We start from the raw sequence: 25,879 nt of genomic DNA, 5'->3' as shown, positions 1-25,879 counted from the left end.
GGGCACAACAGGCTTCCCAGCTGTCTGAGGTCAGCCAGGCCTCCTGCCCTCTCGGAGCCAACCTGTTTCCAAACCCATAAAATGAGCCCTGGCCACCCTACACCGGAGAGGCAGGTCCCTCTTCCTCTATCATTAGGCAGAAGTGGTTCTGGGGACACTGGGGATTTTTAACTGCTGCAGGGGGACCCTCCATCCAGCCTTTGGTTCTGAGCCGCTGCTGCTGGCCTGGCTCTGGTCTGGGCGCTAGGGACACTGTGGGACCCGGGCACACAGAACATCACAGAGCTCCCAGTCTGGAGGGGGAGGGGTAAGAAGATGGGGCATCGCGTGTTGTAAGGAGTGACGGGAAGAAAGCAGTCCAGCCGCTCCTGGGCAGCTGGTTTCTACGTGTAAGCCTCCCTAGGTGGCGGGGTGTGCGGCCTCCACTTCCGAGATTAGGGAGCAGGGAGGCTCAGGGATGGGCAGTGACTTGCCCAAGATCAGATCTGGACAGCAGAGCCGAGATTCGAACCCGGATCCAGCTTCTACCTCCCTCTTGCCGCGGGGCTGCAGGGGGTAGACAGGGCGACCTCTCCAGCGCCTGGCGTGTCGAAGAAGGAAACAGATCCAGTGAGCCCCGTTTTCTCCCTGTTCCAGACACCACGGATTTCCAGGAGAGCTTTGTCACCTCCGGTGTGTTCAGTGTCACGGAGCTCATCCAAGTGTCCCGGAGTGAGTGTCCCCGCCCACCCTGTGCTGGGATCCGGAGGGGGAGGGACCCCCACAGGGGAGGGGCACTGGAGAAGGAGAAGGGGCTTTGGGGGGGGGGCATGGCTCTGAGAGAGAAAGGGTCTCAGGGAGAGGCGAGGAGCCCATCACCCTGCCCCACTCCCCTGTCACCAAGCCAAGGTTCCTAGGAAGGGTGGCTTCCAGGCCCTCCTAGAGCCCAAGGTCAGGGCCACAATTGTGCTCCTTCCCAGTTAACAGACTCCACATGCTGGATGGAGGGTGCTGGAAAACCTGCCCCTGTGTCCTTCCCGGGGGCCTCCCGCCCCCTCCAGAAGGAGATCCCAAAGGGCCCCATCCCCTTCCTCTCTCTGCCTCCTGTTCCCTTACCTTCCTAATGCACCTGCTGGGGACCTACTCCTGGGACACCCCGACTGAATTCCACCCCAGGGAGTCCTGGGCACTGTCCGGCCTTCACCCTGACCGTGGTCCTCCCTGCCCATCAGCAGAGCCTGGCCTCAGGGAGCACTCAGAAGCTTGGCCCCCAGCTCTGGCTTTGCCTTGCAGCGTGCCCCTGGCCTCTCTTGCAGGCATTGCTCTTCTGATCCATAGGATAAGAACAGTTTCAGCCAAATCAGGAACCACGCCGATCAGGGAAGGGGTTCCCTTTGGGACTGGCTAGCCCCCAGATGGTTCTCGGCACCCTCCAGGGCACAGGGCAGCCCTGGACCTTGCCATCTCTCACTCTGCTCTTTCTTGCCCTCCGCAGCCCCCGTGGTGACTGGGACAGGACCCAACTTCTCCCTCGGGGAGCTCCAGGGGCACCTGGCGTATGACCTGAATCCAGCCAGCACAGGCATGAGAAGAACCCTACCCAGCACTTCCTCCAGCGGGTACGTGCCTGGTCCCCGCTTTGGGGGCATTCAACGAACCCTCCCCCACGCCCATCTGGGAGAGGATGGCTCATTCCTCTCCCAGCAGTGCCTGCCTTCAAGGGCCACGTGGTAAACTCCTACTGATCCTTCAAAACCCAGCCCCAAGCGCTGCTTTCCCCAGCCCCGACGCCCCAGGCAGCGTCCCCCCAGCCTTGAGTCACCAGAAGGCAGACACCGGGTCTCGCTCTGCAACCTGGAGCAGGTCACACCGTCTGCGCGGGCTTCCCCATCTGTAAAATGGGACCGTGGTCCGGCCGCGAGGTTCTAGGGTCCACGGCAGGCCCCGTGACGAGCCAGGCCTCCGGGGTTTCCGTCCGCAGCCCGCTAGCTTGCCGCCTGCCCGGCCCGAGCCCCTCACCGCCCCCGGCCGCGCGCGTCCCGTCGGCGCAATGGGCAGGTGGAGGCAGGTGGAGGCAGGTGGAGGCCGGTGTTCACGCGGCTCCCGCGACGTCTCGCGAGAGCACCCCGCTCGCCCGCCCTCCAGGGCCCGGAAGTCAACGCCGCCCGCCCGGCACCCTCGGGTGGCCGTGGTAACGGGCTTGCTCTCTCCTTCCCTCACCCTTTAGGAGCAAGCGGCACAAATCGGGCTCGATGGAGGAAGACGTGGACACGAGCCCCGGCGGCGATTACTACACCTCGCCCAGCTCTCCCACGAGTAGCAGCCGCAACTGGACTGAGGACATGGAAGGAGGTGGGGCTGGCGGCGGGGGCGGAGCCGGCCTCGGCGTCGGCCTTACGGCGGCGGGGACTACATATTCCGGCAGGCACTGCGCGGGGCCCCCCGGGTGCGGGAAGGCTCGGGGGTGTGGAGCCGCGGAGCCTCCTGGGAATTGTAGTCGCGCGGGCGGTTCGCCGCTGGGAGTCCGGGCTGTGGTTCCCGAGCTCTTTGGTTCCGCTGGGACGCGGAGAGCGGAGCGTGTGCGCTGCCCGGTAAGGTTCCATCCCCGTGGGGTCCGTCTCCGCGGCTTCCGCAGCGGACTCGGCAGCGCTTCCGATGAGCAGGCGCTGCCCCCCGGGGTCGGCCACAGACCGTCGTCAGCGGGGTCCCCTCTGCCTGGGTCCCCGCGAGGGAGTGCCGCGCCCTCGGGGCCCCGTCGCTCTTCCCCCGACGCCCTGGTGTCCGCCTGCCGCGCTGCTGCCTGCGTGGGCTCCCGCTCGGGGCGGCCCGTTCGGCTCCCCAGGGCCCCGGCGCGGCTTTCCCTCCCCGGGGGTCCCCGTCTGCGCCGCGGCTGCTCTGCAGCGCGCCGGCCTCGGGGATGGTCGCGACCTGGGGCGCAGGGCGGCCCCGCGCTTGCCTCTCCCCGGGCACGGCGTCCGTGGCGACGCGCGGAGCCTCCGCGGGCCCCGCGCCGCAGATGTCGGAAGCCCCGCCGCGTCCCGACCCTGGCGCGCAATGGGGGCTCGCGCCACGGAGTAGCCCGGGGTCGCCGACCTGGGCGCCGGGCAGCCGCTGCGCTGAGCCTCGGTCTCCTGCTCTGCGAAATGGGGTTGTTGGTGCCTGCAGCCCCGCCGGCGGTTGTCGTGGGGGTGACGTGAGGTAGCGCATCTGGTGCCCCTAAAGCGAGCCTGGCACAGCCTGCGCACCCACCAAACCCGAAGAGGGCCTTGCTTGTCTCCTGTCCCCCGAGGGCCTGCTTGTCTTTAAAACTCCGTCTATGCAGAGTGTCCGTCGCACCTGCAGGATTCCTGGAAGGTAGTTAACGTGATCGTTAGAGCAGAGACCGGGATTTGACATGCGGCTGGACCGCTGCCTCGCTGTGTGGGCTGTGTAACTTTGGGCAGGTGACTTGACTTCTCTGAGCCCCCCCCCCTCCCCGGTTTCCTTGTGTCCCAAGTGGGATTGATGAGCTAACTGTTCTCTCCTGGAGGTGGAAGGAGGCACGTGATTAAAGCCACTTTCTTGAAGTACAGGGTAAGTGCGGGGGCACAGTTCATTCTTTGTGTCTTTATAAAATTCTCATCTCTAGGAGTCGGTCTCTAGGACATCTGGTTGTAGCATTCGAGCCCCGAGAGTCCTTGCTCTTCGCTTGGGCCGGCTCTCAGAGCAGCTACCTAGCTTTGGGAGGATCTGCTCTTTATAGGCTCTGATTTATGGGTCAGAGAGTCTCTGTGACTCGCTCTCTCTGTGCATTCCCTGTTTCTGTCCGGTTTGCCTCTGTTAAAGTCCTGCATTTAATAAGGCTTTAAGTTTGATTGTGAGAAATGAGAATTACTTTCTCTCGAAAGTGAATGTTTAGGGACGTGTATCGTTGTGCAGGACTTGGGCTCCTGCCTTATGCTCCAGTGAATGTGGTTTTCGTTCCCACCTCATGGTCCAAGACAGCTGCTGGAGCTCCAGCCATCATGTCTGTTTTCCAGCCAGCAGGAGAGAAGAAGGGTCAAGTCTGAGCATGTCCTTGCCCTTTAAGAATAATGCTCAGAAAATGCACTTAACCTCCCTTGTTTATCTCTGTGCCCCTGAGTTGGTGGTATGGCCACACTGTGCTCCAAGGGACTAGGAGATGTCGTTTTCAACAAGTATGTGCCCATCTCAAATTTAAGGGTTCTGCTACTAAGGAAGAAGGGTACTGAGGAGACCGTTAACTTCTGCCCCGCCATTTACTGTTTGGAAGCTGAGAGCACTCTTCGTTGGCTCTGATTAGCGAGACGGACTACATATGAACATGCTGTTTAGAGGCAGAGGTCAGCCTCTGTGATGTAGCCACCGCAGCCCCGAGAGGAAAAATTATAGCCTTGAGTCTGTGGATGAGAAAAAGTGAAGGGGTGGGAGTCAGAAAGCTAGCTTTCAATGCAGGAAGCACCAAAAAACCCAAAAACATTAAAAGGAAGGAAATGTTTGAGAGAGTCAGTGGAGCTTGGTCTGAACTTCCTGCGTTGAGCATGAAGTGGCAGCCGTGGGGCAGGACGGGGCAGGGCAGGGTGGAGCTCGCACCCGCTTTGGCTGGGTACAGGGCAGGGGGGGGGGCGGGGGCGGTGGGGATGTCGGAGGGGATCTGCCCCCTCTAGCCTCCGTTGGTTGCCTCCGGTGATGGCAAACTGGCTCCTCCTTCGAGGCCCTCAGTATAAACCCCCGCAGTGTGGGTGCCTCCGGCCCTGTGGGTGCTCCCAGCCTGGTGGGGAAGATAGATTCTCATCCTCCCCCACCCCTCCCCCTTCTGCCCTCCTCCCCCCTCCTCTGCCCCGCCTCGCTCTCCTCCCCTTCCCATCTCTTCCCCCCTCCCCCATTTTCTCCTCCTCCTGGCTTCCTCCAGCTTCCTGTCTAGACAGCCCCCAATTAGCTGCTCGTTAAGAGGGCTAAGCTGATTAGAGCACCCTCTCCCTTCCTCTGCTCTGGCCACAAGGCCAGGGCTCAGCTAACAGCCCCCCCCCACCCCACCACAGCATCCCTTACCTGGGCGGCAGAGGCCTGGGAGTGGGGGAGGGCTCCTGTCCCCCCTGCCCCCGGCAGCAGCCCCACAGCCCCACCTCTCAGGCCTTTGCCCTGTCTGTGCCCAGGTTAGGAGTGCCTTTCCTCCTCCTGGCCACCCCTCCCGAGGCCTTCCCTGATGACGCGCCTCTGAGGGCCAGAAAGGGGCACCCTCCAGACCGCTTGGTTCCTGCTGCTCCTGGGGCCGTCCTGCCAGGGGCATCCCCCCCCCCATACAGTTATGGTACTGGGTGAGGCAGGCGACTCCCTGCTCTCTCTGTCACGTGGGGGGGCTTCCCTCCTCTCCTGGAGCTGCGGCAGGGGCAGGAGGGGTGCAGGGCGTGGCTGGTGGGGGTCGGAGTCAGTTCCACCGCTTCTCCGCTTGGTGGCCTTGAGCCAGGGCCCCCATCTGTGGAGTGAGGGTGACTCCTGGGAGCCCTGCCCGGGGCTGCTGGGAGCGGTACCAGACGTGCCCTGCCCACTCTGCCCGCAGGGACCCCAGGCCGACATCAGGACAGGGCTGTCGCTGCTCCAGCTCTGGGAAGGGGCTCCTGGCTCCGAGGTGTTGGGGCTGGGGACACTGCTCAGCGCCCCCTTGGCCCCTCCCAGAGAGGGACGGTGACGGGGCCAGCTGGTGGCTGTTCGGGGCAGAGCGGTTCCCTGGGAAATCGTGGCTGCCCAGCGTCCAGGCCCACCGACGCAGGTCCCGGGGCTCGCGCGCTCCCCGCCCTGCGTGCGTGCCGGTCTAGTGAGCGGGGTTGTAACAGCGGAACCTCCGGGCTGCCCCCGTGGCTGTGGAGGGGGGCGCTGGTTCCCAGAGCTGGTCACCACCAGCATGGCTGTGGGAGGGACCCGGAAAGGCAGGACCCCACAGCGTGGCCAAGGGAACACAGCGCAGGAGGGGGCTGGGGGGCCTGTGTGACCGGATATCCTGGAAACTGAGTGGCTCCCGCTAGGGCGACTCGGCCCGGGGACCCAGGGTGTGCTTGCCACACTGTGGGGGCTGCTAGGGGGTGGCAAGGATGCTGTCTGGCCTGCAGCAGGCGAGAAGGCCCCCCCCCGGATGGCCGGCCCCTACGTCCGCAGTGCTCGGTGGGAGGGAAGGCGCACCCCGACGTGCCTGAGTCTACTCTGGGTCTCTGTGGGTACATGTCACTCTGGGTAATATTCTTAAAAATCATTTCTGAGCAGAGCTGTCTGCAGACCCTGCCCCTCGAGATTCTGGCCGCAGGGGTGGAGCCGGGCCTGGGACTCTGCCCTTAGCACCTTCCACCGACACATCTGGGCGATGGCAGGGGTGGGGGCGCAGGGGGCTCGCCTGTTTCTGGAGGGCCCCCAGGTGCCCTGGGGAGACGGTGAGGCCCCTGGGCTGGGGCTGCAGGCCGGGCGGGTGCCAGGCCCTGGTCTGACAGCTGTCGTGCCCCGCCTCCCTTGCCCCTCACGATGGCCCCACAGGAAATTCTGTCCTCACCCCAGCAAGGATGAGGTCCGCACGCGAAGTGCCGGCTCACCTCTGCCAGGCGGACCTTCCCGAGGGACCCTGTGGCCTTCTGTCCAGGGCCCTGGTGGCCCAGGGGGTCAGGGCAGCCCCGAGCGGACCTGCCTGTGTCCAGGAGAGAAGGTGGGGGCCAGGCCTGATGTCCGCAGCCCTCCGTGGGCCCCAGGCGCCTCGCTCCACGGCCCACGTGACCCTGGGCGACCACCCCCTCTGTGCTCGGAGCCCCGGTTTCCCGCCCCCCGCTCCCGGACAGTGGGCTCCCGGGCCCTCGCCCCCCGGGTGCTGGGAGAAGGAAGGGTCGGGCTCTGGCTGCCTGCGGCCCTGTGACCTTCGGACTCCCCCCCACGCAGGCATCTCGTCGCCGGTAAAGAAGACGGAGATGGACAAGTCACCTTTCCACAGCCCGTCTCCCCAGGACTCCCCTCGCCTCTCCAGCTTCACCCAGCACCACCGGCCTGTCATCGCCGTGCACAGCGGTGAGCACGCGGCCGTCCCTCCGACCAGGTCCCGCTCGGCCAGGGACGCCCCTCGGGCCCTCTGAACTTGAGTCCTATGGCCGTCGCCTCCCGGCCAGACAAGAACACCTGGACGTGCCATGGTTCGGGGCGCCTGGCCCTGATCGCCTCTCGGGCCTCAGTGTCCCCGTCTGTACCAGAAGGGGCTCTGGGCTGTGCTGGCCCCTCCGCCTGCTCGTCTTATCTTACGCTCTGCCCGCAGAGGGTCGGGAGATCCCAGAAGGGGGTGGACACAGGCCAGGCCACGTGGAGGCCACCCAGGGGGTACAGGGGACTGTGTTTAGGACCAAATGAGCTAGATCGAGGGCTTGAATGTCGCCGGGGAGCCAGTTTTCACGATGATGATGCTCTGGTGCCCCACGAGGGCAGACGCGCACGCGGGTTCCGGGGCTGCCTGGCCGCGTCCACCCGTGGACACGCCGTCTGCGGCGGCTCCCAGGCGGGGGTGGGCAGAGCCCAGGAGCTGCAGGAGGACCTGGGGCCCGAGCAGCCAGACGTCCACCCTGTTCACTGGCAGCGGGAGAGAGGAGGGGAGCGAGTGGGCACGGAAGCAGGGCTGCGGTTGGGGGGTGGGAATGTTCTAGAAAGAGAGCGAGCATGCGAGGAGTTGCCGGGTGGTTTCGAAGAAGGAAAGGAAGCAAGTCCGACGCAGGCCCGTTGCCCACCGCGCGCAGGAGCGAGGCGCCCTCACGGGCGGACCCCCAGCCTGCGACGCTTGGGGAGGGAACCAGACACTGAAGGCCATACCACACGGGGTGTGAGTCCGCGCGTGTGACACGCCCAGACCAGGCTCCTCCACGGACGGGACGGGGGCCGGTGGGGACTCGTGGTTGTTGGGGAGGGGACGGGGGTGACCGCTGATGGGGACAGGGTTGCTTTTCAGGATGATAAGAGTGTCCTAAAAGGAACTGTCATTCTGGTTGCCCAGAGAATGTGCTAGAAACCAGTACACGGTCTACAGAGAGCGGGCTGAGCCCTGGGGTGGGCTGTGGGGCAGCCCTGGGTCTGCCACCTGCCGGCTACTCGGTCTGGGACGGGGAACATAACCTCAGAGAGCCTCCATGTCCTGTCTTAAAACCAGACAGAACCGGGGTGCCTGGGGGGCTCCATTGGTTCAGTGTCCGACTCTCGACCTCAGTTCAGGGTCGTGAGTTCAAGCCCCACGTGGGGCTCCATGCTGGGTGTGGAATCTGCTTTAAAAAATGGTGACCCCCGAAACCCCTGGGCGTGTGGTAGAGCCGCTCAAGCTTGAGCGCGTGAAGCCGGGACTCGCTTTGTCGGGGGCTCGCGCCCGCAGACCCAGTCGCAGAGAGACCGTGTCCGCAGCCCGAGCCTGCACTGACCGCCCGCCCGCTCTCCGCAGGGATCGCCCGGAGCCCTCACCCGTCCTCCGCCCTGCACTTCCCCACGACCTCCATCCTGCCCCAGACGGCCTCCACCTACTTCCCGCACACGGCCATCCGCTACCCGCCTCACCTCAACCCCCAGGACCCGCTCAAAGATCTCGTGTCGCTGGCCTGTGACCCAGCCAGCCAGCAGCCTGGACCGGTGAGTCTGGGGGGCTTGGGCCTCCCCTCTGCCCCACGGGGCCACCTGCCCACACGGGGCTCCAGGGGACCTCCCCGGGGGGCCCTCCGTCAGGCAGCCCCCGTCTTAAATGGTTTCGTGGACGGCGGGGCCGCGTTGCCCTACCTGAAGTGCCGGGAGCCGGGCCAGGTCAGCACAAAGGCCGTTCCAGGTGCCGGAATGGACAGCACAGTTTGCCCCCCAAGTCACACACGGTCTGGGGCCTCGGCGCAGGCCCATCTTTTCCAGACTAGCTTTCGGGGTTCAGAGCCCTCTGCATTTTGGAGCTGTGGGCGAGGTGGACGAGGGGAGTGTACAGCCCCACCCGTGGGGTCAGACCCCGGTCAGGTCTAGGTGGCGTCTCGTGGAAGGAACAGATGGGTGAAGAGTGGCTTCAGGAGGAGACACAGGGTCCCAGGATGCTTCTAGAAGCCTACGGGGCCAGGCGAGGGGGCGGCAGCGGTACCCACCAAACTCGCCCGGTCACGCCAAGCCCGGCCCTCCCCCGGCAGGGCCGTCGCTGGCCGCCCGAGGCAGAGGGGGCGCCCGCCGCCTTAACCACCTGTCTCTCTGTTCCTCCCAGTTAAATGGAAGTGGTCAGCTCAAAATGTCCAGTCACTGCCTTTCTGCTCAGATGCTGGTACCCCCGCCCCCTGGGCTCCCGCGGCTGGCGCTCCCCCCCGCCACCAAACCCACCTCCGAGGGAGGAAGCACGTCGCCGACCTCGCCCTGTAAGCACTCGGGAAGCGGTGCCCGTGGCAGGGCGGGCGTCCCTGAGGGGCCCCCTCCTCCCCTCTCCCCGACTGCTGGGGTCAGGGGTTCGGGCCCGGCCCGCGGGGTACCGGTGAGTTTGGTGGGTCCCCGGATAGAGGCCCCGGGGGCCATGTGGTCGGGCCCACTTGGGGCCAAGGCAGCCCTAGGGCATGGCAGGAGAGGACCAGAGGGGCGTCTGGGGTCCCTGCGTGCCCGCTCCCGGCCCCTCCGCCCTCTGTGCAGCAGGCAGGTGGCAGTAGGTAACGATCTCGGACTGGTGGCCGAGGGCGCAGTGGTGGCCCCCAGATGCCCTTTGTTGGTGGAAAAGGAAAATTTGTTGTTGTTTTAGAGTCAGGACAGTTCACGTGAATATTTCAGAGTTGTGGGTTCTCAACAAAAAACACGCAGCCCCGATGGGCTCCGTTCCTGCTGGTGACCCGGGCTGGGCCACACCTCTGGATGGGATAGTCCCCACCTGTCCACCTGACCTTAGAAGGCCTTGAGTTTGACTGCCTCGCCTTCTAGAACTTTCCGTCCTTTGGATGTGGTTCCAGATGACCATTTGCTGGTCCTCCTGCACCCCCCAGGCCGGGGCTGCTCCAGGCTGGGAAGTGGCTCCGAAAATCGCAGTCCTGGAGTCCACCCCCATCAGGAGTGGCTCTCCCTGAACCCCCGTGCAGGCTCAGGGGGGCCATGCACGCTCCTCCGCGCTGCCTACCCTGGGCTGTCCCCGCCACGCCGTCTCAGTTGTGTCCCAAGCAGGTGATCTCCGAAACCCCAGACCTCTCAGTCTGCCCGTCACACTCCGAGCATCTCTCTCACCACACCTGGCCGGGGTACGGGGGGCCCCGCAGGCACGCCCCTGTCCCCACCATCCGGGGCCAGCCAGGACCCAGGGCAGCTGCAGGAGTGGAAGGGCTTTCTCTGTGCTAGATGTGGCGTAGGCGCCGGGTTTGAATCCCGTCTCTGAAGCTCAGTCCCCCTGTGTCTTCACGGAAACGTCCTTGCCCTCTGAGCCTTCTGTTTTCTCAAGACGTAAAATAGCGAGGTCGCAGGGTACCCAGTCGGCTGGCGGGAAGGGAGGGGAGGAGCGAGACCGGGGACAACATTCAGCGCCGTGCCAGGCGGGGAGCAGAGGGTACTGGCCCGGGTACCCCCCGGCCTGACCACTCTCATCTGTAAAACGGGACCAGCCGTCACGCTCGCTGGGTAGAGGCCTCTGCAGGTCCACAGGGCCGGGCCGTGAACTCCCTCTTCTCCTTCCGCACCCGGCTCTAGGGGCACAGGCAGCTTGGCCGATCCCACGCAGGGACCCTCCCGCCACCCTGGGCCCGGCCTGTCCCAGGCCCCCAACCTCCCCGGCAGCCTCGGGCTGAGAATTATTCCCTCACCAGTGGCACGTAGCTGGGGGAAGACACAACTCTAAACGTGAGCGTAACTAGAAACGCGTGTGCGCGTGTGCCGCAAACACCCAGCCTTGCCCGTGCGGCCTCCCAGAGGAGGAGGAGCCAGTGACGCGCCCTCCGTGACGCACGCGCCCCGCTCGGGGTGCAGGCCGCGGGAGCAGACGGCCCTGAGTCACGCACGGTCGGTCTCTGGTTCTGGATCTCATCTCGCGCCTTCCATCAGCAGATGCCCCGCCTGCGGGACCCCAGGGCCCGGCACTGTGGGCTCTCCGGGGCGCCCGGAGCGGCCGGGGAGGGCGGCAGGTTTGGAGACGCCGGGTGCGGGGTGTGGAGGCCGGCTGTGTGACCCTGGGCAGCGGCCACTCTCTCTGGGTGCTCCCGCACAGCCCCCTTTGCTAACGGGCTCTCGGTCTCTCTCCCCGCAGCCTACTCTACGCCCGGCACGTCCCCTGCAAACCGTTCCTTTGTGGGATTAGGACCAAGGGATCCAGCGGGCATTTATCAGGCACAGGTAGGGGCCGAGAGGCCGGCTGGGGGGGGCGCGGGGCGGGGCAGGGCAGAGGGCCCCGCCTGGGGGCGCAGGGAGAGGCCGGCCTGCTGGTCCCACGCCACTCCGGCTGTAACCCTGGCGCAGTGGCCGTTGTGCGTGGTAGGGGGTCCAGCTGCCCGTACCCTCCCAGGGCCTCGAGCCCGTGCCCAGGGACGTGGTACAGCCTCCAGCCCCGCTTGCCGCTTCCCAGCGGGGAGACCCTCATGGCCAAGCTGCCACGAGGCCGGGGCTGGTACCACCCCAGGCCCATTTGTACAGATGGGAAGACTGAGGCCCGCAGAGGCGAGGGGATCTGCCCAGGATCACACAGCACGTCCGCCCAAGCTTGCAGCCCCCAGCCTTCGCCCCCTTCCGTGCTGCTGGCCAGAGGGGGAATGAGAAAGGGGGACCGAGGGTGGCCACGGACTCGAGGACCCCGGCGCAGCCAGGGAAATGGAGGCAGACGGGGGACGGGGCCCCCCAGTAGAGCCCGCGCCCGGGGCCGCGGTCTCTGATGTGCAGAGGGGGGCTGAGGCTGAGTGTGCCCCATGGGGCCGAGTGTGCCGCAGGCTGGTGGGGGGGAGCGGAAGACCAGACCCGGGGCCTCAGAGAGGAAGAGCGAGTTGCCTGAGGCCACGCAGGAGGGGAGAGCAGAGCCCTGATGGGTCCAGAGCTAAGATGCGTGGCTCTCAGCTTCCGGGGTTTGGGGTCTGGGGTCTGAGTCCACGCCGCTGCTGGCTGGCCGTCTGTTGGCAGGTGGTGCCCGGGGGTGGGGTCTGGAGCCCGGAGTCCCTGCTTCCCAGTATGTGTCGGGGAGGGTGTGGGAGGTTGTCAGCCAGGCGCTGCAGGACCCCGATGCCCGGATCCGCAGAGCGAGCAGCCCGGGCCTCCGCAGCATCTCCAGGTTGCCGGGGTCGCAAAGCCTGTGTGTTTGTGGGCCCCGAGGCCGCATGTGGTCCCTCCAGTCCTGGGGGAGGGTTTCCTGCCACAGGGCATGGGCAGGGCTTAGGAAGGAGGTGGAGAAGTGGCTTCGACCTGTCCTTAGCTAAGACAGAATCAGCTGGGGACCGTCCCGGGCCGACCAGGCGGCTGCTGGCAGCTGGCAGTGGCTAGAGTGTACGGGGGAGCTGTTGCCTGCCCTCCCTGCCGGGGCCTCAGCAGTGATGCTGGGGTCGGGAGGCCGGGGCTCACACCTGGCTCTGCTTTACCCACTCTGAACCTCTGTCTCATTCTCTGGCCTCAGACACCTCCCAGGGAGCGCTCCTTCAGGACCAGTTTTCTTTAGAAAGGGCACCCGGGGGCAAAGACAGCCCCACATACCCTTGCTCCCTCCGAATGTTGAGTACTCTGCCTCGGCAGAGCTCTGGCTAGGATCCAGACAGGGACCCCTTGGTCAGGGGCCCTCAGCAAGCTGGGGCGACTCCAGGACTCCGCACATTGGGTTTTGGGGACCCCGTGGCCACCCTCTGTCAGTCCCAGCATGGACACCCCCGCTCCCCAGGGCTCCGGAGCCCGTGGTTCCTCACCTGCCCCCAGTTAGAGGCTGGGAATGTCCCATCTGCTTCGGAAACCGAAGTGGCTGGGGGACGCCTTGCCTGCTTAACTCTACTCCGGGCTCCCAGCCCCCCACCTCCCCATGCTCAACCTCTGCCTTCCAGCAGATGTTCTGGAAGAGGAGGGAAACCGAGGCAGGCCAGGGCATACTTTGGTTCTCTGCTTCTCGTGGCCGCCCCTTGGCCAGCGGGCCCCAGCTGGTGTGGAGGAAGCTCAGGAAGAGGCGCCTCGCGCCCTGCCTGGGGAGGGAGGGGTTGGAGCCGCTACGAAGGCTGGCCAGCAGGAGAGCAGGACAGGGGTGCCCAGGCAGGGGCTTGGCACTGACAAAGGCTGGAAATGCTACAGAAACATCCTGAAGGCGGGCTTCGTCCTCAGGGCCGTGGGGAGCCGTGGAGGGATTTTAAGTGAGCGAGGGGCACAGCTGGGTCTGGAAATGAGAAAGAACTTTCTGGGGCTGGTGTTGCTGGAGCCCCCAGGACATGGAAGGGAGGTGCCGGCCGGGCGAGAGGCTCCCGAGGGGTCTGGGCTGTGGGCAAGGTGGGGCCCCAACCTGGGGGAGCGGGGACTGCCGCTCCCGGGGAGCCCCTGCCGCCACTGCGCCCCTGGCCCCCGGACTAAGGGTGCCCCAGTTCCCTAGTGGGTCAGGCGCCTGCTCCCTGCCCCCTGCAGACCCTTAAGGGAAGGGAGCGGACCATGAGCCCTGCTGCAAAGGGCTCGTAGCTTCGAGGCCTCTCATTTCTGACCCAGTCAGCACTTCTGCCTCCGCCATCGTTATTCCTGGGACGTTGGCTTTCCTGTCCCCCGCCAGCCCCCAGCTCCGCCCCCCCAGCCTCCAGCAGCTTCTCGCCCCCCACACCTGTCCATCTTCTGTCTTCCTCTCCCCCACATCAGTGCCCTCCCCCAGCCGATGTCCTCTTCCCCATCAACAGCCCCTCCCTCAACAGTGCCCCTCCCCCATCACCGTCCCCCTCCCCAGCATCGCCTCTACACCCCGTTAATTTCCCTTCCCAGACTAGTACCCCTCCCCCTGATCAACATCCCCTTCTCCCCATCCGCGCCTCTCCCCCTCGGTCAGTTACCTGCCTCTTCATCTCCCCCCACCAGCCCCCCCCAAGTCCTGAGCCGTCCGTCACTTTGGTCCCCAGACTGGGGCTCCGTGGGCCCATACACCCCCACCCACTCTCCGCTGTGATGGGGACCCCCCCCCGGGGGCCCTGCTGACATGTTGTACCAGGATCCTTTCTGCCCAGAAGCACACGACTCCCACCCAGCAGACGAGTAAGCCGGGACCAGAGGGGCTAAGCCACATGCTGGAGGCACACTGGTGGCTCCAGACAGGCCGGGGGGGGGCCCAGAGCTGGGACCTCACCAACCCTTCCCCCGCACCCCAGGCCAGGGGAAGGATGTTAAGTTACTGGGACCAGAGGCCTGGGAGGGAGGAAGGAGGAAGGGCTGAGGGGAGGCCACCATGGGGGAGGGTCACGCCCAGAGTCTGTCTGGTTGCCAGCAGAAACCAGACATGAGGTAATGGCCAAGATGAACTTGAACTTGGCTGGAGGTGGGGGGCTGGGAGCCAGGGCGCCAGGTCACTGGGATGGCCCACGGGGACAGCCCGATGGAAAGCACAACTGATTGATAGCAGGGGTGAGGGACTGAGGGACGCCGCCGCGGCAGCCTGAGTTGCGGGGGGTGGGGGCTCCCCGGGCCGGCCTCCCGCAGGTGGATTGGACGCTTTTCCAGAAAGGGCTGTTCTGTGGCTTCCCTGTGGAGACCCAGGCTGGAACCGTCCCTGAGCCGGTGCCCCAGTCCCTCGCACCCCGACCCCTACTCCTCCGCCCCATGGAAAGTGGAGGTCATGATCTCTCCAGGGCCAGGTGGGGGCCAGGCAAGGGCCAGAGCCACGCAGGCCGAGTTGGAATTCCCCTCTGGTGCCCCCGCGCTGGTGGCCCTGGGCAAATTCCTTGACTTCTCTGAGTCCGTATTTTCTTCTTTGAAACAGGATGGCTGGAGGCATAGTCCCTCCTTCGTGGGGAATCTGGCGGGGGGAGGGGGGGGGCGTTTTAACATTTGTCAAAAACAAAGTGAACAGCTCCGGTCGCCTGGACGGTGTGGCACTTGGTACAGATTCGGGGTGCAGAGGGAAACCGGGTCAGAGCCACAGCCTCTCCCCACTTTGTAGACTTGTAAGCAGAATCCCAGGAGGCTCCCATAGATTTAAATCCCAGACAAACAAGTGATAAAAATAAGTTTCAAAAAATTGGTGCAGCATAAGTATAGACCAGAAGTTGCACCGTAAATGGGTTTTCTCTGGGGTTTCTCCAGAGATCGGGTGTCACTGGGCACCCTGCATTTCATCCAGCAGCCTTGTCTGAGGTCCCCTAGCAGGTTATGACACGTCTGGGACACAGGAGACATGGGTCCCAGGGAGGCGGGTGCACCGGGCAGCGGCCAGTGCGGTCCGTGGTGGGAGCCTGACCCCCATCTCTCTCTCTCTCTCTCTCTCTCTCTCTCTCTCCCTCCCTCCGTGTGTCCCCATTGGGCACCCAGTCCTGGTATCTGGGATAAGAAAGATTTCTTCCCACGCCCTGCTCCTTCGTCGCGGGAATCCCAGGGGGCCGCACTGCCGGCCCCGGCCCACGTTTTCAGTGGAAAGTTAGAGCGAGCGAGACGACCCTGCCGACTCCCAGCCTGGCCGGAAAGACAGAACAGACACACACACGCAGGAGGGAAACAAGCAAAAAGGAAAAAAGGCAAAACAAAAACAAAAACAAAAACCCCACCAACAACCACCACAACAAAGAAAAGACAAAAGGAAAAAAAAACCACCATGGAAATGAACCCACCCATCCAAGACGACGAACAGTAGAGACGGCCGCCCCTCAGAACTCTCGGGACGCCGCGGCCGGACCCGAGGGCCAGGCCCCGCCACCGGTCCGGTGCGCTCCGAGGCCGCTGGCCGCGCCGGCGCCGACCTCCGTCCTCACTCACTCATCTCCGCTGCTGCTCTCCGAGGGCGGGCGCCCGCCCCCCGCCTCCGCCCCGGAACAGGTGAGCGCGGCCCAGTGCCCCGGCCCGGGCCCCCCCCGCCGGGCAGGACACCCAGCAAGGCCACCTCTCCCTGTGCCCCCGCCGCCGGGACACCCGCCGGGCCTCTGCCACGGTGTCTGCCGAGTGGGGAGACGGGTGCTTGGGGGGGGGTCCTTGTGGAGGGGGGCGGGTGGCAGGCAGCAGAGGCCGATGTGGAGGCCCGGGTGGGCGGGGACACGACAGGGGCAGAAGAGGGTTGTGGGGAGACCCTGGGTGTCGCCGGGGCACTGGGACGCGTGGCGGGAGCATTGTCAGGGGCGTCCCTGGCTGAGGGACCTCCGCCCGGCCCCCGCCAGCCCGACTCGGACTTGGGCTCACAGCCGCGCGCCTACCCTGTTTGGGAAGAAAAGTCTCTATGCAATTGCCCCCCAGCTCCACCCCCGGCAGAGGAGGCCCCCCACCCCGCATCCCGCCGCCGGCCCTGCTCCGCGCCCCCCACCCACCCCCGGGAAGGGACCCACGTTGCACACACTGTAAGAAATGCACTTTCCGAGGAAGGGGCGGGGGGGGCGGAGTGGAGAGACTCAGAGCTCCCGGGGAGGGGACACCCTGTCCGGAGCCTCATCCGCCCGAGCCCCGGGACGGAAGGACCCCCCTGCCCCCCGCTTAGCCCACGGAGGTGGGAGGTGGGAGCGAGTGGTTTAAGTGCCTGATTCCCACCGCCCGCCCCCCTTGTCCAGCTGGAATGGGAAGTGGCCGCGGGCCCTTCCGTTCCCTCCCCCGACTCAGCCACCTCCAGTCGCTGACCCTCACTGCTGTGCTCCCCTCAGAGCTAGAGAGATGGGGACCCCCCACAGGCGGCCCGAAGGGCAGAGCTAGACTCCTCAACCCTGCCGCGCTCGGGCACGGGGTGGGGTCTGGGGAAGCCAGCGGGCCCTCCCTCGCCGCCTCTGCCAGTGCCTTACATCCTGGAGCGACACCCCTCCCTGGCGCCTCCCAGCCCAAAGGGGGGCCACGGTTTGCACTTTCATCTTCCCCCTGCCGAAGTGGGGCACAGCCGGGGTGTTGCATCAGAGCCGGGCCTCCGGGCACCCACGGTGCGCACGAGCCCGGGTGGGGGGATCGGGGGCTTCTGTCTGGGGCAGGGGGGGGGTCGGCACCTGGGGGGGTCCCCTGTGCCCATGTGGGGGACCTCCCATCTGCTAAACGTTTTCCGTTGAGCCGCTCCAAAAACACTAAGCTAGGGACCCCGGGTGCCCCCCCAACCCTGGCTCCCTGGCCCCATCCCCACCCCCACCCCAGGATGGCCATCTTGGGTGGGGGAGTCTGGGAGCGGGTGTTAGGTGTTCTTGGGTCATGAGGCCCGAACACAGGGACCCCTCCCACCCCATCCATCTGAGTCCCAACCGGCCTCCTTCACGCCTGGGCCTGGGGAAGACCTTCCCCACCACGACCCCCGACCCCCTGGCCTGGGCCAAAGCCATCGCCCTGGGCTGGGCCTCCACCTCATCTGCTCCCAGCCTGGCGCCCCTGGCCCTCTCCTGGTTCCCCAGGCCTGGCCAGCCTCCCCCCCCAGCCTCCCCAGAAACTGGACTTTCCTCCCAAACCAGGCCAAGGGGCTTGGCAAACCCACTCAACCATCAAGAGAAAGACCCTTCCCCATCCATCCCCCTCCCATTGTCCAGAGGCATTCGAGAACCCTTGGTCCGTCCGTCTGTCCCCAGGGCCCCCCTCCACGGGGTAGCTGTTGGGGACCAAAGCATGGGCCGCTCTCCGGGAGGGCAGGAGGGGGTGGGTCGTGCAGCTGGGGTATCCGGAAGCTTCTCCGCCGGGAACCTTAGGGTGCGGGTAGGCAGGGTAGGGGAGGGCGTCTGACGGCCCCCAGCTACCTAACTTTGCATGGTGCTTCGTCGGGGATTCCTGTGACCTGGCTCCTGAGGCCAGCTCGCTGCGGCTGACCCTGCATGGCAAATCGTACCTGGCTCTATCCCCCTCCCCCCGCCCTTCCCCCCCCAACACTACCCCCCTCCTCTTTAAAAAAAAAAAAAAAAAGATACAAAAAAAAAAACCTTAAAAAAAACTCCATGTTTCCTAATTTGCACGAAATTTTCTACCACATGATGTGCCTTGCCTTCCGAGAATAAGTATTACCTTTAAACAATATCAGCGCACAGATAGCCGCATGCTCTGCTCGTGTAGTTCCAAGACAAAAAGACGAAACAATGACATGAAATAAAAAATAAAAACCGAAGGGGGATGTATTTCTATTTGTAAAAAATAAAATAAAAATTAAAAAAAAAATAAGAACTGAAAACAGAAAAAAAGGAAAATCCCACGCTTAGAAAAGCTATCCACAGAACAGTGGCTCCGTGGCCGGCCCTGTCCCCGCCCCCACCCCACCCCACCCCGTCGCCACGCCTCCCGCTGCAGTGGGGGGCGCGCCCTGGTGCTCTGCCGCCCCCACCCCACCCCTGGGCTCCAGAGGAGGCCCTTCCGAGGCCCCTGCCCACAGCAGCGGGCGGACCTCAGGGGTGAGCCCTGGCCCCACAGGGTGGCCGTCCTGCAGGCTGGCGTCCCCCTGGCTCAGGGTCACATTGCCGCCTCCCCCAGGCTCCCTTCCTTCTCCCAACCCCTCTTCCTTCTTGCCAAAGGACTCCCCAGCCACCCCCCATCCCTGGAGACCGGCCGGGGGCGGCGCTCCTCTCCTGCCGCAGCACCCACTCTGTCTTCCAGCTGTCAGGGGCCAGGAGGGGGGCGGTTATCTGGGATGAAACAAACAGAAAACAGAAGCCAAACCCAATATATGCAATATCTGTCTGTCTGTCCCTGTAGACCTAGCTTGGCCACCCCAGGCCCGGCCGGCGGCCCGCGGGCGCGGGGACGAGTCTGGGCGCAGGCCGCTCGGTCTGGTGGCTGTCACACGGTTGTCTTGTCCTCAACTCCACATCCTTTTCCTTCCTTTCTCCGTTGTTGTTGGTTTGTTTGGCTTTTGTTCTTTTTTTTTTTCCTTCTCTCTCTCAATTTCCTTTGCTTTTTACTCGACCAAAGCTGAGACAGTAGCAGCCGGTTAGCGGGGTGTCAGAGGGCTGGGCCCTTTAAGCTCCGGCACCCCCGGCACCCCCCATCTCCTGTGGGGACACAGTAGGCAGATGGCCGCCCCCGGAGCGGGGAGGAGCCCCGTGGGCCAGCCCAACTTCCATCCACCATCAGACGCTCATCCCATGCCTTTAAAAAAGATGCCTCCACAAGTCAGGGGCAGGGGGCAGGTCGCACTCCCAGTGGCTGTGGCCGTGGCCGTGATTTGTCCTTTCATCCGAGAGCTCAAGGCCCTGTGTGTCATGTTTCATGCGGTAGATTTCTGGGTTTTATCCCTTTCCCTCTCCCCCAGAACTGGGGAGCAGACACCCAGGGGAGGGGAGGAAGTGTCCCCCCCGGGACCCCTCCCCGAGGGTCTTCGCGGGGGCCACGTCATCCCTCCGCAGCCCGCCCCCAGTTGTGTGCCCCGCTGAGTCGGTAGTGCCGTCCTGGGCCCGTGTGTCCCCCACCCCATGCCCCAGGAAAGCAGAAGGCAGAATAAGGCGGGGACACAGGGACCCAGCCAGACCCCTTCCCCAGCCCTCAGTGGGGCTGGTGCTGCAGGCACGGGGAGGGGCCGCTGGGCCCGGCGTGGTTTTTCACGTGTGTGAAACTAACATGTTCTCCAACCCCGCCCCCTCCCACGCCTGCTGCCCCCACCACCCGTGGTCCTTCCCTGCCCGTGGGTGGCCCCCCAGCCGGACCCTGGGCTCCAGCCATGCCGAGGAGAACAGAGAGGCCTCCTGGATGTATGCACGTCGCCCTCACGCCTCTCTGGCATGAGGGCACGGGCTCGAGGGCACGGGCTCCCGACGAGGGTGGAAAGGAGGTGCGGACGGGCGGGAAGACCAGTCCTGTCCCGCTGCGGAGAGGGGGGTCTGGGGCCCCAAGGCTCCGGCCAAGTTCCAAGCCCAGACCACCCCCAACCCCTGACCCTGAGCTAGACAATCAGACCCAAGAGGAACCCCGAAGGAGACCTGGGGGGTGTCTGCACCCCCCAAGCAGCAGACAAGTCCAGCCTCAGCCCCACACGTCCCCGTCTCTGCTCTGGAACCTTCTGTGCCCGGGTGTGGCGACCAGTGAGGTGGGAGCCTGGGGCCGGGGAGCACCTCCTGCCCCCCGCGAGGCACCGCTCGAGGACCCTCTCCCCACTCTGGCTCCTCCCACGGTACTCTGACCCCCCCCCCCCCAGTTTAGGGCTATTCTGTACACACACACGCATATATATAAATATATATAATTTTTGGAGTTTTTTTCTCATAATACAGGTTCTACAATGGCTACTTTTTATTTTAACCTGGATTCCCTCTCTGAGACCCCGGTTTCTCCTCTTCTTTGGGGAGGCTGTTGGGAGGCGGGTTCCAGAGACCCGTCCTTACATCCAGCTTCCTCCGCGGGCCCCCATTTTTCCCCCCGCTTCTGCCCCTCCGGACCCCTGAGGCCCCCACCTCTACACTGACCCGCCCCTCCCCCATCCACCCCCCTGCCCCCCAGGCGAGGCAGGGGGGCCAGACCCAAAGCTGTGCCAGCGGGACTTGTTGCCAGCGATACCAAAACAAGACTTTTCCCAAGCAGTGCCTCACATGTCTGCTGGTGTGGTTTTGGGGTTCTCCTCCCCTGTTCCCCAGGGCCCCCCCCCCAGGCCTCAGAAAAGAGGCAGTAGGATCCAACAGGAGTCAGGGCTCGGGGCCGGAAGGAAGTCACGCACCCCCAAGCTTCTGCCCTCCCCGTAGCCCTCCATTCACACCTCCTGGCTAGAAGGGGACCCCCGGGAAGGGGACGGAAGCGGTCCCAGCCCCCTCTGGCTGGGAGCCCCTGAAGTCCACTCCCCACCCCATCCTCCCGCTTTGGGTCCCAGCCAGGCCTCCAAAACCAAAGTCCCTTCGAATCCGGGGGGCCCTGGCCTCTGCCCCCAGCTTCCTGCCCTCCCTCCCCCAGGACCCTACATGCGGGAAGACGAGAGGGTCTGAGGGACAAGAGCGCACAGGGCAGAGGAAGGACAGACCCCCCCGAGTTTCCTTGTTCTTCGCTCTTTTCCTTTCCTTTCTTTCCTTCCTAACTTTCTCTCTGAAAAACTTTGTGGTGGTGTTGCTTTTCATTTTCATTTTCTTTTCCCTCCGAGATATTTTTTGAGGTCCCCCCCCCCATTTTGTATTTTACTGATATTACCAGGATAGTTTACTCTGTCTCTCGCTTCCTGCTTGCCACACACACCGGATCTCTCTCTCTCTCTCTCTCACACACACACACACACGCACACACACACCCCATGCTCGTGAACCCCGGTCGGGAGAAGGTCCCGGCTGGGTCTGCCGCCCGCGGCTCCCTTCCCCTCGGGGACGGGGACCCAGGACGCGCTGGCAGACCGGCCAACTTCCCCCGCGCCCGCCCGCCGCCGCCGCCGCCGCCCGCAGCATATTCCGGTCATAACCTTGTATATTACGCAGTCATTCGGTTTTTGCAGACGCGCCTACCTACGTACCATTTACAGAAAGTGACTCTGGCTGTTATTATTTTGTTTGTTTGTTTCCCTATGCAAAAAAAAAAAAAAAAATGAAAAAATGAAAAAAAAATGAAACAAGGGGGGGTTCCATAAAAGATTGAATAAAAAGCAAAAAAAAAAAAAAAAAAAAGACAAAAGAAGGAAGAAAAAAAATGTATAAAAATTAAACAAGCTATGCTTCAACTCTCGCTGACTGTCCTGGGTCCTCCTTTCTGTGCCTTATGGGTTGTTCTGTGTGAGCGCGAAGGGAAGGGGCCGGGGCTGCGGGGCGATCGGGCAGCGCCCGAGACCGTGGCCTCTGTCCAGCAGCCTCCAGGGACCGTCCACAGTGCCTAGGGACATTTGTTGATTGCGGGGAGGCTCCTGGCACTGAGTGCTGGGGCCAGGCACCCAGGGCGCCCGCACAGAGCAATCTGGACCCACATCCGTGTCCGCAAGGCCCGTGGGAGGGACACAATTTCCATGCTGACGTCGGTGAGCTCAGGGGCCAGGTCCTTCCTGCAATGCTCCTGGTGGCCTGTGGTCTCCCCGCCCCTACACGGGTCTGTTTCACAGCCCTGAACCTTGGTTCCTGCTGTTGTTTTGCTCATCACTGCCTCCCCACTCTAGGCAAACCCTTCAGGTCCCACAAGGACATCCTCTTCCTCCAGGAGGCCCACACACCTTTCCCCAGTCTAGCTTCCTCCCTGACCAGCCTTGGATCTCCCCAGGGTCTTCAGTCAACAAACCCCACGGGCATCTGTGCAGCACCTGCTCTGTGCGGGGGAAACCCCACCCCCCTCCCCGGCTCCAAGGACAAAACCTGGCACACAGTCAGCGCTCCGTCAATGCACAGAACACTTTCCCTCTTTTCCACCTGGCAAAGTCCCATTCATTCAGCAAAGATTTCCTGAGCATCTGTGAGTACCAAGTATTGGGGACACAGCAGGGAACAAAATGCCCAAAATAACCTGCCTTCATAGCTCTTACAGTTCCAAGATGGGAAGACACATGGTAAACAATAAGAATAAGTAAGATATGTATCAGGAGGGGCGCCTGGGGGGCTCAACGGGTTAAGCCTCTGCCTTCAGCTCAGGTCATGGTCTCAGGGTCCTGGGATGGAGCCCCGCATCGCATTGGGCTCTCTGCTCTGCGGGGAACCTGCTTCCCCCTCTCTCTCTCTGCCTATTTGTGATCTCTGTCAAATAAATAAATAAATGAAATCTTTAATATATATATATATTTCAGAGGAGGTAAGTGCCAATGAAGTAAAGTAAGGGAAAGCAAAGTGGGTCTCGCGTAAGGAGTTAACATTTAAACAGAGATGAATAGGAGGGACACAGCCCCCTGGAAATCTGACAGAGGAGTGTTTCAGGCAGAGGACACAGTCTGTGCAAAGGCCCTGGGGCAGGACGCTGCCTGGCTTGTTGGATGAACAGTCAGGAGGCCCGCGTGACTGGAGCACTGTGAGGGGCCCAGGGAAGAGGGAAGGACACGGAGGGAACGGGCCGGTCCTGCAGGGTCTTGGGGGTCTCAGGGAGGACTTGGGCTTTTTCCCCAAGGAACCGGGAGACAAGACAGAAGGACCAGCAGGCACAGTGCCCTCCACTACACGCCGATGCGCGGCCCCACGCCGCCGCCCAGGCAGGAACAGACGCCAGTTGTCGGGACGGGGACGGGGCGGTCCGAGGCCCCCCAGATCCCTCCCGTCCCCTTCCTGAGTCCCAACCCCGACAGGGCTGGGCGCTTCCGCCTCAGCAGCGAGGTTCTGGCGCCCCCTCGTGGACGGGCGAGGCCCTGGACCCGGAGCCGGGTCTCGAGGGGAGGGGCCCGCAGCCACCTGCGCCCCACTCCCCGCCCCCCGGGCCAGCCGCTCCCCGCGGCCGGAAAGGGGGCGCCAGCAGGAGCTTCTTTGGCGGCGTGAAGGCTCCATCTGTTGTGGGGGCTCGGGGTCGGGGGCTCGGCCGGGGTGGGGGTAGGGGTCAGCCGGCGCCCTCAGGCCGGCGGGCGGGGCTCGGCCGGCGCGGGGCGGGGGGCAGCCGGGCCTCCACCGCGCGGGCAGCTCCGTGTTCCGCAGTCGCCGGCGCCTCGGGGGCGGTCCCGCACCGCAGGCCGCTCGCCGCCCTGGGCCTCCGACTCCAGGCCATTAAAGGGGTGCAGGCTTGTGACAGCCACGCGACCCCAACAACTGCGGAGAGGGCGGAGCCGCACAGCCCCGCCTACTCCCCTCCCCCGCGGCCGCGGCGCCGCCTCCCCCCCCCCCCACACTCCGCACCCCTCCTCGGAACCGAACCCGCGCCCCCCGCAGGGACGACAGGCGGAGGGGCGCGGGGGCGCGGTCTGGACACGTCCCCGGTGTCCTTCCAGATCCCCCACCCGGAGCGGGAGCCTCCCACGCGCCGGCCGCATCCCCACCACTTCAGCCTCCCGAAAAGCTGACATTTATTAGACACCTTCGGGGTTCTGGGCTCCGTGCTCCGGATTTTCATGGACACTGTTTCGTTTAATCCTCGTGACAATTTATAAAGGATCAAGTTACCCCCCGCACCCTTTTACTGGACAGGAAGCTTAGGCGCAGAGAGGTTAGGTTACACGCTGAGGCTGCACAGCAAGGACGCTGGGAGTTCAAGCCTTACCGGGAGCTGCCCCGGGGGTGGGGGGAGGGCGCTGCGTTCCCTCCCAACCTCAGCACCCGCACCCAGGAACGGCTTGCAGACAGTGACCAGCAAATCAATGCCCAGAGGGGGGACCCTCCTCTCCCAGGACGCCGCCATGTGCTGGGCCCATCAGCGGGACAGCTGGGCCCGATCTGGGACCCGCAAACACTGCAGGGCCTTTGCAGTTTCCTCCCACTGTCCCTCTTACCCCTGAGAAGGGGCCTGGGGAAGGGGGTGTATTAAGGCCCAGGCAAATGCAAAGCGGGGGGGGGGGGGCGGGGGGGACTGGGGCGGGACCTGAGCCCTCCTCATTCAGGGACACTTCATCTGAACCCCACATGGGATCATTTCACGGGCCCCAGGACCAGCTCTTTGCTTGTAGGGTGCAGAACAGGCATTGGGCATCTCTGGGAGGCCTGCCTGGAGGAGGCAGGTGGGAAGCCTTCATTCCGAGGAGCTCTCCACTCTCTCGAGGTTTGGAGGCCCCCCTTTCTCCTCCAGCTCCAGCCCCTGGTTGCCCTCGGCTTCTTTCCCCTCTTCTCTCGCAGTCCCCTCTTCCTTCTCTTTCTTGCTGCGGAAACAAAACAAGGTTCCAGAAAACCCCACGTCATAAGAATCTCGTGTCCAGGCCTCGCGATCCCCCCTGAACCTCTGAGCCTGCACGCCGGTGGCTCCCACCGTGCAGAAGCTGAGCTGAGCTCAGACAGGTTAGGGCACCGGTGCTGTTTGAACAAGAAGCACGCTCGGGAGCCCACGCGGGAGCCCGAACCTGGCTCTTCACATCCGGCCGCCCCGGCCTCCTGGGTCTCAGGACCGTGGGTGAGGGAACTGGCAGAGAGCCAGGGAGACAGGCCGATCCGTGGGCGGCTGGGCGAATGAGCGGATGGGCGGACGGATGGACAGATGGACGTGCGGATGCAGGGTGGGTGGGAAGGTGGACGGAGGTGCAGACAGCGGGATGGACACACACACAGGACCGGACGGAGGGACGGATAAATGCGTGGGGTTTGAGGGGAGGTGATGAGGACCTTAGGGATCCCATCTGACACACACATGAGCCCTGGGGACTCAGGGAAGCCCCCTTGCTTTTCAGGCAGAGTCCGGAGGGAAGACAGTGAGGTTCGATGAGGCCCCCTGGGTTCTGAATCAAAGAATTCCCCCCCGGGGCCCTGCCCTGCCTCCTGGGAAGCTCTGGAGGGAAGGGGCTCTGAGCCCTGGGGTTCCACAGCGGAGGGACCCAGGCAGGAGCAGGGCAGGAGCAGGGCCCACCTGTCACGGGACTGGCTGCACCAGATGGCGTAGACCACTGTGAGGATGAAGAGGAGGAAGAGGGCGGCCAGCATGGCCCCCAGCCCCACCAGCCACGGCTTCCTCTGGGCAACTGCGGGCCGGACGGGGCAGGGTCAGCAGCTGGGCCATGCGGGGCGGGGTGGGGGGCGGGTAATGGGGAATGGGGGGGGGGGGAGCTCGCTTCCCACCTCCTCTCCCTCCCGAGGCCTTACAGCAGGGTTGGGCCTGAACCGGCTGCAGGACCAGAGCCGCCAGAAGGGAGACTGGGCCAGCGGTCACCCGGAATCTGTCCATCCTTGTCTGTCTGTCCTCGCCTGTAGCCAGCGGGTTCTGGGGATGCCACCCCATTAGAAGAGGAAGTGGCCTGCCCAGGACACCCCAGGGCAGGGTGTGGCCAGTGCTGCAGGAAGTAGGGGGATGGGGCCCCCTTCCCGGGGTTCTGGGTCTGCTGGGGAGGGATCCGGCGTCCAAAGCATCCCAG

General features: G+C 64.2%; 3 protein-coding genes across 10 annotated transcripts in view; 2 read left to right on the top strand and 1 right to left on the bottom strand.

Annotated features, from left to right (window-relative positions):
* The window catches only part of NFIC (nuclear factor I C), a 65,822-nt gene extending 44,162 nt beyond the window's left edge, over positions 1 to 21,660 (top strand). For 2 of the 8 annotated variants that reach the window (XM_082736392.1, XM_082736390.1), the window contains exons 4-11: positions 637 to 711; positions 1,475 to 1,598; positions 2,207 to 2,331; positions 6,895 to 7,020; positions 8,423 to 8,607; positions 9,209 to 9,356; positions 11,210 to 11,295; positions 15,415 to 21,660. In XM_082736392.1, coding sequence (XP_082592518.1) covers positions 637 to 711; positions 1,475 to 1,598; positions 2,207 to 2,331; positions 6,895 to 7,020; positions 8,423 to 8,607; positions 9,209 to 9,356; positions 11,210 to 11,295; positions 15,415 to 15,432 — 887 coding nt within the window. In that variant the 3' untranslated portion in view covers positions 15,433 to 21,660. The remainder of the gene's footprint in view (positions 1 to 636; positions 712 to 1,474; positions 1,599 to 2,206; positions 2,332 to 6,894; positions 7,021 to 8,422; positions 8,608 to 9,208; positions 9,357 to 11,209; positions 11,296 to 15,414) is intronic. The other 6 variants (XM_082736394.1, XM_082736393.1, XM_082736391.1 and 3 more) reach the window with 3 other exon arrangements.
* CELF5 (CUGBP Elav-like family member 5) overlaps positions 1 to 25,879 on the top strand; it is a gene marked incomplete at its 5' end in the record, with an annotated part of 201,459 nt that overhangs the window by 133,890 nt on the left and 41,690 nt on the right. The window lies entirely within an intron of this gene.
* On the bottom strand, positions 23,928 to 25,764 carry LOC309862529 (small integral membrane protein 24-like). The gene is made up of 3 exons (XM_082726514.1): positions 25,611 to 25,764; positions 25,378 to 25,489; positions 23,928 to 24,679 (listed from the first exon to the last, which is right to left on the bottom strand). Exons 1-3 carry the CDS (start codon positions 25,744 to 25,746, stop codon positions 24,553 to 24,555), a joined length of 375 nt encoding a protein of 124 aa, XP_082582640.1. The 5' UTR covers positions 25,747 to 25,764; the 3' UTR covers positions 23,928 to 24,552.

Source organism: Mustela nivalis (assembly GCF_964662115.1).
Source record: "Mustela nivalis genome assembly, chromosome: 1".
Classification (NCBI taxonomy): domain Eukaryota; kingdom Metazoa; phylum Chordata; class Mammalia; order Carnivora; family Mustelidae; genus Mustela; species Mustela nivalis.
Note: the sequence above shows the minus strand (reverse complement) of the source record. Positions and strands in the feature narration are given on the sequence as shown.

Bases quoted from the DNA above. Each gene is read 5' to 3' on its own strand.
- LOC309862529 (XM_082726514.1), bottom strand. From the start codon at position 25,746: ATGGGGTGGCATCCCCAGAACCCGCTGGCTACAGGCGAGGACAGACAG. The intron at 25,490-25,610 runs GTAAGGCCTCGG...TCCGGCCCGCAG, and splicing joins GGTTCAGGCCCAACCCTGCT to TTGCCCAGAGGAAGCCGTGG. The intron at 24,680-25,377 runs GTGGGCCCTGCT...TTGTTTCCGCAG, and splicing joins TGCAGCCAGTCCCGTGACAG to CAAGAAAGAGAAGGAAGAGG.